We start from the raw sequence: 12041 nt of genomic DNA on the forward strand, positions 1-12041 counted from the left end.
TGTGCTCCAGCAGACTCAATTAATCGATTGAGTCTGCTCCAATGCACTGGATTTCCAGTGCATTAGAACAGGATCCCTGCATGCGTGTAAGTTCCCCTAGTTTATCTTCAGGATTTTGTGGAGGGCATGGTTTGTTTACATATTGATTGTGAAGAGTTATTATTTTAGGATGCACAGTGTGACCTGAGTCTGTGCCTGTGTACACCAAGTTGGGTAGAATTGTGGACACCCCACAAGGTAGGGCAATGATCTAGATTAGACCTTGGAGAAGTTTTTACAACGTTTCTTTCATTACAATCTTTGTGTCATAAATATGGGTTGTATGTTAATATTATGCCACTTTAGCTTATGTCTATGCCATTTAAACCAAATGGCATGTATCACTCAGAATTCTAAGAATCCTAACAATCCTCTTATATCTTTCAAGATATGGCATTTCAAGTATTTATAGATTAGCCTTTCATTCTTAATGTTTTACCTGTGCATTCTTAGAAGAGGGCATTACTTTGGGTTGGGTAGGAACAGGGGTGAGCAAAATGTGGCCTGCGGGCTGGATGCGGCCCACCAGGCCATTCTATCCAGCCTGTGGGGCCTCTAAAAAGTTTATAAAACTAATATTTATCTGCCCCTGGCTGCCTGTCATGCAGCCCTCGATGGCTTCCCATAACTCAGTAAGTGGCCCTCCGCCCAAAATAATTGCCTGCCCCTGAGTAAGAAGGTTTATTAATTGTCCAGAGAAAGAAAGTGAGAAAATACGCATTGTAACAAGTTTGGTTGATAAGAAAAGGAATTTCAGAAATGAAGCAGGACGTAGTCTTTATAAAACCCTTTCACTCTTCTCTGTCTGAATAGCTTTCTCGCTGCTAACAAATTAATAACAGCCTTTAGTTTTTTATTTGCTACAACAAAACCTTTTGTTAAAATATGTCCTTTAAATCTAAATTCAGGATATACTTTTGTTTTGAAGTTACTATAAATTTCAAAATAGCTTAATGAAAATATGTTGAATTTGTATGTGTATAATTATCGAGCTTGGCATATGGTTAGTCATTCCTAAGGCATGGCATCCAAAAGTGAAATTTAAATCATATGCAGCAATGTGCAATATGCACCTGTTCATGTGTTACATAGTCATCTTATTATTCCACTGCACACATATCACTGTGTGTTTTTTATTTTTTTGTGAATTAGTTGCATATTTTTAAGGAAAATTAAAATCAGACATTAACACAAGATAAAAACACTTAATTTATTTCAGATGTCTTATTCCTTACTGGTGAAATGAACCTTGTGTTGTAGACTTGATGGGAATGACTTTCATTCAACATTAATGTATATGTAGAATAGTATACTACTTTTCTTCTGTTCTGCATCTAGTTTTTTAATTTTTAAAAAAAAATTCTCAGACTGACTGTATGGGGTTTAAGATGAGTACATAGAGTATAAAATAAAAGTATTGCTGAGTTTAGAAACATTAAACAGCCTTATTAGCGTAGGACCATTTTTCTAAAGTTGTTTTCCTTTTCATACAATTGACTTGTAGAGAATCATTACCATGAAGACAGATCAATGTAAAAATAATGACATGTAACACAGAGTTATTTTTTCCCTTTAATTGTGAAGTGCTCACAAGTGATTTGATCCAAGCTGACCCTTGCTAGTTTATTTTAGACTCTTAATGCAGCAGATGTATCAATGTAGGTTATTAAGGTTTAATGGAAATTCAATACCTGTCTGCATGCATTCCGTGCAAACTTTTTAAGGTAAATGATTCTTTGTATGGTCTGAAAAGTATTGTGAACTTTTCTGCACTATGCTTAAGTAGTGTGATCTTCTGCACAAAGACCTGAGTTCTACTTATGAGTGACTAGTAAAAAAAAATCTTCCTATTAAATTCACAGTATTTTCAAACATAATGAATAAAGTAAATTCCTTAGTGGTGCATGCCTGTGTGTGTGCATGCACACACATGCACATGCCATGTTAACTTTATTGTTGTAAGTTGAAGAATTGGACAATGAATTTATGGAAATACGAATTCTTTAAAAGGTTTCAACTTCTAGCCATAATGCCATGGCAGGTGATAGAAGAATCTGGTCCATCAAGCTGGATTAGAAAGGAGAGAATGTTATTTCCCATGACAAGTCTTAAAGCAATATCTCATAATGCAATGATTACACTAATAGAAGCATAATTTTAAGCAGCAATTAAGCATTGATTTCTATTTAAATGGACAGCACTAAGATTTGGCTCATGATAAAATGTCTCAACTGTTTAAGTTGATGTCACAAAATATTATTCTTTGTGAAATAAGCATACCCCCCATTTCTGGGGTATAAACATGAGGACAAAATAGAAATTGGTTAAGACCAACTATCCTAACATAAGAATAGTTGGAAAGAAGACTGCATTAGATGAATGTTTTATTTGTCTTTCCAACCCCCTGTCTGCAATCTGTTTTCATGAAGGACCATTCCCAGTACTCACTTCTTATTTGCTTTTGAACACCCCTCCCCCAGCCTTTTAGGTTTTGTGTGTGTCTGTGGCCACCTAAGACAAGGCCTCTGAGGAAAGGAATAATATTTCAATAAAAAAATAATCTGTAGAAATTGTGCACAGGCCCATGTATAGTGAAGGGGCCTGTGAAGTGGAATTGTGTTCACTCTACTGTGAGAGACAAGCCACTTTTAGAAAGGGAATTAAGGAGAGATTTGATTATACTGATACAGGCAGTTGGTATATGTTGGTATTGGGGAAACTTGCCAAATATAGCTTCATTTAGAAAAGGACTTGAGTTTCAGCATGAAGAAATGACCAGTGACATTTTGTCCATATGTGGTTGGTGACTAACACTGTTGCTCACTTGCTAAGTGTCAAGACTCCTGACTGAATACTAGCATTCTCTGTACTTGCTTCTTCTTGCACGTTCTGTTTTGTTGAGAATACAAGTTGCTCAGAAAGCTGTGCACTTATGTCTGTGTCATTAAAAACCTAGAAGTTTTACTTATTCCTATTATATATAACATGCCCTTAATAATTTTCTATTGGCCATCCCCGGAAGACCATGTATTTATCATCCAGCTTGCTATATTTGTCTTCAGAATATCATATAAAACTTTCTCTCAGTTCTTCCAAAAGTAACTTTGATCCTCCCTAGTATTATGCCATTATGGTAGGACTAGAAGGGTGGTAGGGAATGTAGGGGGGGAGTGGCTTCTGCTACCTACTGCACAATCCCAATGGCAACTGCAGCAGCTGCTAGAAGTTGCCGCTGCCCCTGTGCTGAGTGCTCAGCCACATCCCTATACAGCTGATTTTTGATGTGTGTTACTTTGTTAAATCTCATAAAATTGTTTTCTTGCCCTGTTGTCTCAAACTGAAGTAAACTTTAGGAACTAGACAATGACTTATTTGAAGTCTTGAAATGTTAAGATTTCATTATAGTTTTCCTACAACTTAGGTGTTATCTGGAAAAATGAAAGGCTTGGGCACTTACATACTTTTAATATTTCTAAACTTTCCATGAGAATTTACAAGGTTGTCACTTTTAAAGCCTGTGGAATCAAGGAGTTCTGAGTATAGTTAATTGGTTTAGTCAAAATTATTTAAAAAGACCATATTTTACTTTTAATAGCAGGAGTTTTAGTATGTGGCTTACCTCCATTCCAGAAGTATTTAGAAAGGTGTATAGTCTAGTTGCATTCCACTTTTCAGCTCATAAAGCCCTGCGTTGTTCATTTTTCTATATTTGTTAGAATATACTAAAGATATACTTGAGAAACTACACTTGATCTGAAGGAAGATACCAGTTATGGGTGTAAAAAAATTAGGCAGAGAATAGGTACTAAGTACAAATAGAAATTTCATTTCTGTACATCTATGCAAACCTGTACATATCAGTGTGCTCCTTTATGGTGTGAAGATTTAAAACAGATTGGGTGAAATGCTAAAAGACATCTCAACAAAGGAAGACTGTAAGGAAGAATTTAAGTCTTTAAGAAAAAGACTTAAATTACCTTGTTTATGTCGCTTCCATCTATGAACTCTCCAAAGAAAATCTTAGTGTGTGATCTTTATGTGCAATTCCATGAGTCTCTTTCTCTCTCTCTCTCTATATATATATAATCTCAGCAATCCCATTCAGTCAAGGATGATTATCTTGCATGATTGCTTTATCCGTGGGTCTGAAGATAGCTGATGAGGCTGATCCTGGACTGACGACTCTGTTGCAACTCAGGCACATGTTTCTGTGTCGGGTGGGTGGCCCTGGATTCTTGATTCAGTCTGCAACACACTGTTTCTGCCACTCCCACTTTTCCATCTTCTGTTGTCATCCTATGGTTTCAAAGTACTGAGATCCATGCAGCAAATTGTTCCTCATTTGAAGCAGTCCTGGGCTATATTTTTCCACGAGTGCACTGTTGTACTAACTGCATTATAAATCTTTCCTGTCATAAAAGGAGTTACCTGCTTAAGGGGCCTCTTATCTTTGAAACGGGAACAAAATAACCTAGAAAACAGATCTTCCTTTTCTTTCTTGCCATCTTTTATGTTCTTTTCTGTCATTTTTAAAAGGTACAATTTGTGTTACCTTCCATCTAACATTAATACATTTGGAAACAATTTCTGTTATTGAAAAGCCTATTAGGTTCTGCCAGCATGGGACCATAGCTGGCACATCACAATAATCTTGCTACAGAGGATGTAATTCTTTTCGTCTGTGAACTGCTTTTGCATAATTTTATACATCTCCTGATTCTGTCCCTCACCACGCATGCTGTTATAAAAACATATATGTAGTAGCTAAATATTTATGCTTGGGAGATACTTTAGAGTATAAAACAGCAGGATGCCAACATTTTTTTAATGCTTCAAAGAAATCTGCAAAACTATATGGTTCTGCCAGTTTCTTCACTCCTATCTTGGTATCTGACTTCTGTGGTATTTTGGGCTAAATCTTTTTCTTGTTTTTGAGATTTTTTACTTATATAGGAACTCTATGGACTTCAGTGGACTTATATTGACATAAGTTGCATGCTTAATATGGCCTCGTTTCTCTATTTGAATATCAGTCAGATGCTGTCCTGCTTTGCTGAAGGTAGTACAAAAATAGGTGGAACAGAAGAAGTGCTTAAATTGCTTTTCAAAAGTGAAGAACAGTCAAGACATACAGCTAATTTGTAATACTTCAGGACCTGAAAACAATAATTTTGATATATATCCAGTCCACAAACTATACTGATAAATTATAATTATGTCTCCCCAAAGCATTTATTTCCAAAGCAGCATATTGAATGCTGTCCTGTTGTAAAATACGATTGTAAGAAAAAGTTAAGAACCTTTTGTTATATCTGAGTAGAACTCTAAGAAGCCATTGCCTAAGAGAACTAGTGATGTGTCGTACGCTGGCATGCCATCAGAACTTCAAGTGCTATGCATTTAGGAGCCCATATGATTTCAAAATTGCAATATTATTCTTCAATTTACTGAGATACTGAAACTATTACAAAGCGTGTGCATCTACACATGTGCTTTACTGTGGAGTTAACTAATTAGCTCCACTGGAAAGTGTCACTGTCTTCACACCAGCTAGCCCCTCACTATAGCACTCTCGTGTCCCAGGCAGCCCCTTTGCTGCTTGATGCTGTCATCTGGATACTGGGGCTGACCCCCCAAGCTCCCTGCCAGGTTGGGGCTGCTCTGCCCTGGCTCAGTGTGCTGAGGTCCTGGGCACACATGTAAACATTTTGTGTGTGCGTAGTGAACCCAGACGGGTTGTGCATTCAGTATTGTATAATTCTTACACTGCCTCATCTGATCTGCTTAATTTGGCAACATCTATTTACACCCTAAAACAGCAAAGAATAATAGATACAGCACAGGAGCGGGACATGGAAGAATAAACCAGGTCTCTTCATTCTGTTACTGCTTTATATGTTTACACATATCCAACAGCAGCTAGAGTGAGACACTTGACATCAAACTTTCTTCAGTCAATAATAACAAATTTTAAATGTCCACATCTATCTATCTATCTATCTTGCTCCTTGGTACTGAATAAGCTACTGATCAGCTTCACTGTCCCTGATACTCCTTATATACTGAGTCCAGTTAGCAGCAGATTGAATCCACCTTCTCTGGAGACTGTGGATGGATCCAGCGTGCTTGTGCTATTTCTTTTTCCCAGCACATGCTCAGGGAAGGATACATGCCTCTGGATGAGAGAAAAATAATCCAAATTCCCTTTAAACCTCTTCAGTTCCTGGGGTATGAGACAGATTTGTTACCTCTACCAGCAAGAGTGAGTACTCACCCAGTCCTAATCAGTCTGCATTTTCAATAGGACATTCTTATTTTATTCAACAAGACCTTTCCCCTATTCACAGATAGTTTTCTCAGGAAGTGCCTCTCTGAGCCCCAGGTGCCACACACATTCCAACGTGGTTGCTAGGATAGAGCTTTTATTTTTCCTCCTCTTGACCTCAGTGGTATCCCAACATAGTCACCAGTCACTACTATTCTCCCACCACGCATGCTCAAGAGCGTCTCACAGACCTTCCCAAAATGCATGCATTTTGAAAAGTTCCTTTCTACAGTACAAGGAAGTTAGATGAGGATGAATTTTAGCACAAGTGATCCACTTCATCGGGTGAAATACGTTGTCCATTGTCCCACCCTTAGGACCTGGAGAAACCTGGGGCAATGGACATGTTCCCTACTTACAGAGATATGCCCTGGAGAATCTCCATGATGCATTTCTGCACATGGGGAAAGCTGGCTCTGGTGTGGTCTCAGGGCTGAGACCATCAATCATAGTCCTCCTCTTTAAAAAAGACAAAAAGGAGGGCCTGGGGAATTATAGATCTGTTAGCCTGACTTCAATATTTGGGAAATTACTGGACTATATTATAAGGAAGTCCATTTAAAACATCTGGAAGAGGAAAGGCTGATCACAAGCAGCCAGTATGGATTTATCAAGATCTAATTGAATGTTATGTCCTTCTTTGACAAGCTAGCTAACTTACTGGGTGGGTGAAGGGAATGCAGTGGTCATTCTGTCTGGACTTCAGTGATAAGGCTTTTGTCACAAGTTCCACATGACCTTTTTATAAACAGACGGGAGAAACATGGACTACTCAACTATGACAAAGTGAAGAGACAGTAGGCTCAGTACCTACAAGCAAAAGGTCATTATAAATGGATCCATGTAGAAATGGAAACAGCTTTTGAATGGAATCTCACCAGAGTCTGTCCTGGGCTCAGTGCTGTTTAATATGTTTGTTCATGATTTGGGCACTGAGAGAATTTCCAGAAAGCCAAGGAGCCTCAGTGGATTGCTGGAAGATAAAGAGAAGAGCTCTGGTGGATATCAGAGAAGACAGTGCTCAGCAGCAGGAGAATGAAGCTGAGCTCTGCAATAAACATAGTTATGAAAGAATACTAAATGGGCTGGCATAAGTTTATGGAGAGGAAAGGATGACAGAAAGGGGGTGTGAGGTGTAGAGTTGTTTGCTGCTCCAGATTGTATAACAGAGTGGAAGTGTTTGGCTTTTCCCATGCTTCTAGGTTTTGCTGGTTGCCACATGGGGCTGGGAATGAATTTTTCCCCCTCCTGTTGCTACAGTTGTCAGGACTTTTTTTTTTGTCTTCTTCAAGGCAGCCAAGGCTGGGGAGTTTAATGGGGTTGGGCAGATGCGTCTTCTGGGACTCTAACCTAGAGATTCGGGTTTAGAAGGTCTTGCCCCTCTGCTTGGAGTCAGAGTGATAACTGCATTTAGGATCAGGAAAGAATCAACATGGACTATGGGGGTTTTGGCCTTTGCCTGCGGTAGTGGGTATGGTCTTTTGCCTGGGAACTCCCGAGTGTATTTTAATAAACCTTGTAGCACCAGGACATTGACAGTGGCTTTGTGTCCCTGCTTTTCCTGTGGCAGGTTGGGGTATACCTGGTGTTTTGAGCAATGCATGTTGTTGTTGTGTGACAGGGTTATTTATGTAGTCTTACGGATATGTTAGGCAAGAACACCTGTATGGGATAGGACAGGGGTTGTATACATACCCCCAGGGGTACTTAAAAAGGTTGTAGGGGGTACGCAGGGGCAGGCAGATGGGCAGGTGGGGATGAAGTGGGCCCCAGGGCATGGAAGCGACATCTCCCCCTGTATGTTTGCCTCTTACTCAGGGGCAAAGGAGGGGGAGAGGTGTGCTGGTTGCTGCCTGCTCCATGCAGCACACCATGGCGCCTCCCCACCTCCCACCCCAACCAGAGCTCAACCCAGAGAAGACCCAGGTGACACTGACTGTTCGAGGGTTATAGCCAGGGAATGTAGCTGGGAGGATATCGTCCCCTGAAATGGGAACTGATTTTCTAGTATATTTTGGGATGTAGTCCAAATTCTATTACTGCAGTGCAGTCTGCATGAGCTATGCCTGATAGAAAATATTGCAACTTATCTTCTTTGCATTTGATCTCCACATCACATATTCTTTTTATGTGTTTTTATATAAAATTGACCTGTACACTGCTATATAATTTGGGCTCTACCTAGCTGAAAGACTCACTTACTCCCCAGAAATAGCGTGCTCATATATTTGCAAGAATGAAATAAATAAATACAACAGAAATTCTCTGATGTGCACAAGCTAATGTTCCTTGGTTTGTAAGCATCTGTTGACAAGTGTCAGATATTTACTAGAGGGTCCTTTACCTCTTGTTTATCTGACAGAGTAGGATCAGAGACCTCCCAGATATAATGTAAAGTTTGTATGCTTTTTAGGGTTCTAGTACTAATGTTTTGTTTCTGATTTTTTTTGTCTTTGTTAACTTTGTTTAGCTTTTTAAATAATTGTGTATTACCTGAGCATTTTAAAGAAAATAAACAGTAAATGAAATGAAATAAAGGGCATGCATAGTTATATGCAATATTATAGGCATATTTTCCCTCACTAATGTGAAAATGGAAATGATATTTTTAACAGCCAGACACAATCCAGGGTTCTACAATGGAAATATAACCATAAGGCTCTGCCCATAAAAAGTATCTACAAACTCTCTCCTAGAGCTGGGTAGTTTATAAAAAGCCAAGATTGATCAAAGGAAGGGGTATGGCAGTAGCAATTGAGGAATAAGCAGATATGTGTGGCTGTTTGAGGTGGATCACCCTTGCAGACCATGGCATAAATTAATATCTCTTCCTGTAGCAGGAAACCTTAGAGAGGCCAGGAGCTTTACTTCTGTTTTCCTTTCCACATAGTGAATTTCCCCATGGAAAAGGGTGTCAGGTGGCACAGAAAGCTGTGGTGGACATTTTTGTGCATTCGTTTGGAGTAAATTAGTCTTAAAATTATAATGCTGTTTCATTCCAAGTGTAGTTTTGATTTGAAGAAATAAGGATAAGCTTGGGACACGTTTCATATTTTTTTCTTTAGAATTCCCAGGTCTGTGCATTATTAAAATAATGATAGCTGTTGTTCTTGAAGTATGTGTAGTGGTGGTCCTTTTAAACACTGCTGTCGTTCAATATTTATTGTCTTTCTAGATTCCCAATGATGCTGATGCACAAGCAGACACTGCCAGATATATTTGTGTGCATTGCCAGATATATTTTTGATATACTTTGTGTATGACACCACCCCACAATCATCTTCACAACCTTACATACCAAGAAATAGAAAGCAGTCTTCCCCCACCGCTCCCATTTCAGGCTGTGGAGTATGGTCAGTATTTATAATCATTTCCCATTGTGGTAAATGTGAGCAGTTTGCATTTATTACTAGAAAACATATCTGAAATCACCACTGCAGACCTACACATTTCAGTAAATAATTGAATAGTTGTGTGAAAACTTAGTGGCTTCAGTTTGATGTCAACTTAAAATAAAGTTAGAGATGCATGCATTTCTAATATAGTTAGTATATAGCGCGCAAATCGGCGCTGCCTTCTGCTAACACAGCCAACTACCTACCTGTCTCAGCTTAAAACAAAGGTACTTGAGCTGTTATGCTTCAAGCAGAAAGATTATTTCTTCCTGAATTCAATTGGGCTCCTCTTTGCACTGCAAAAATATTATTGACGAGGAGGCTCTGTTCCTGGATAAATTCAGAAGATGATGCTTAAAACAAGGGTTGATGAGGTGGCTTCAGGAAGTTGCTTGTTATACTCTTGTATTTCTTACAGAATTGTGTACTTTTCAGTTGGGGGTAGTTTGTGCTTCTCAATGTTTTAAGGGAGAAATATGTTTACAGAGCAAATTCTATAATTTGTCTGCTAGGTTAATGAAGCTATTTTTTTTCACTGCCTTCTATCAGAAAAAGTCATGTTTCTTGGGCAGAAATAATCACAACAATCCTGTGAGATGTCAGAGAAAAATGAGATTGGCTTTAATGTTATGAGTTAATCTTTGGAGCTTTAAGTTCACCTCGTATAACCTGAATGCTAAGTGATTTATCTAAAGTTGGGACTTTAAAAAATATTTTGTAGATACTTAATGCAGTAGTATTTAACCCTCTGGAAATAGGCTTTATGTACTGATCAGACACTTAGATAGGCAAGTTTGGTCAATCTTCATTCTACATCTATTTCAATCTCTTCATGAACAAGTGCTGGATGATAAGCATGAGTTAGTAATCACTGAGGGAATGTCTTGTGCAATGATCCAGAAAGCTTAGGAGCACAAAACTGATCTGTGATCTAAATCTGAATTACACCTCCTGTCAATTGAACATGCCTAATATGAAAAAAAAAGAAATAATTCCCAGCTTCCTAAGCACATGTGACTTGTGTCCCTTCTTCAAGCGAAGTATTTGTGTTTTCTTTTCAGAATGTTGCGTCTTAAACAAAGCTTAGTTAACCTTTATGTAATTATAATAAAATGAAAGTACGACAATGACAAGTACTGATATATTGCAGTGTGCAAAATCTATGAACATTGTTTAGGCTTTTTTTAACGGTGGGGAAGTATTTCAGTTTCTCCTCAGAAGTCATAGTGGCTATTGTTACCTTTCTTTTCTGTGTACAGTGCATTCTTATCAAGTGAACTATCTCAATGGTTTGGAATGTAAATTCTTCTTTCATATAAAGTGCTGACTTGATCCCCCAATGGTAAAATCCAATAGGAAGAAGCAAAATAGAAATCTCCGCAAGCTTCTCAGTGTGGTGTTTCTCTCTTATTGTTTTGTCTGTCCTTGGAGGATAAATATAATTTTCTTTGCATGCTGTATTCACTACTCCTCTTCCAAGTGTATTTACTGGCCAATATGTATGAAATGTGTAGTTGTTCTAAAACAGTCAAACAAAAACCTTCCTGGATTTTTGAGGAAAATATGTCATTTAAACTCACATAGATATATACTTTTTAAATGTTATTTTAAATGTTCATCATATTTGAATACTATGAAATACATTTTCTGGATTAAAGTATAGATGCACTTTTCAGATCAACTGGCCATTTTTTAAACTGAAAGGTTATTGTAATTCTTTTTTCAACAGGAATAAGAACATTTGATTGGAGATAGGTTTAGATGTAAGAATAAATTTAGTATATATTAGTATAAATGTATATAAATTTGAGAGGTGAGAATCAGTAACAGCACTTAGGTTTATTTTTTATTTCAATAAATTGCTTATGATACTAATTTTAGATCCCTTACTCGTATCTGATCTTGCCAGTTTTCTCAAAAGTGATATTATATGTCCAGAATGTTAATGTTTTTCAGGAATAGGTGAAAAAGTTTAGTAGTCCTTGGACCAGGTCTCCTTGATGTAGACACCATCAAATATTTTAAATTTTTTTGGCTTAATTGGACCTCTTCTAAATTGATTTTTACTTATGATTCTTCCATTACAACATGACTAGAACAAAAATCCATCATTGGAAGGCAGGACTCACACCTGCTGCCTCAACTGAAAATACCCGCTGGCTGGGAAATTGGCTTCGTGGTCGGACCCAGAGGGTTGTGATTGATGGCAGTCAGTCATCGTGGTGTCCTGTGACCAGTGGGGTCCCTCAAGGCTCTGTCCTGGGACCCATACTGTTCAACAT

General features: G+C 38.1%; 1 protein-coding gene across 2 annotated transcripts in view; it reads left to right on the top strand.

Moving 5' to 3' along the window:
- The window catches only part of KCNJ3 (potassium voltage-gated channel subfamily J member 3), a 188247-nt gene that overhangs the window by 17448 nt on the left and 158758 nt on the right, over window positions 1-12041 (top strand). Inside the window, exon 3 of one of the 2 annotated variants that reach the window (XM_019554625.1) lies at window positions 9540-9712. The exons of the other annotated variant lie outside the window; for it this stretch is intronic. Within the exon in view, the coding sequence (XP_019410170.1) occupies window positions 9540-9550 (11 nt within the window). The 3' untranslated portion in view covers window positions 9551-9712. Of the gene's footprint in view, window positions 1-9539; window positions 9713-12041 lie in introns of those variants that run through there. 2 annotated transcript variants of the gene reach the window in all.

The sequence above is a fragment of the Crocodylus porosus genome, unplaced genomic scaffold, assembly GCF_001723895.1.
Source record: "Crocodylus porosus isolate Cpor-Errol unplaced genomic scaffold, CroPor_comp1, whole genome shotgun sequence".
Classification (NCBI taxonomy): Eukaryota; Metazoa; Chordata; order Crocodylia; family Crocodylidae; genus Crocodylus; species Crocodylus porosus.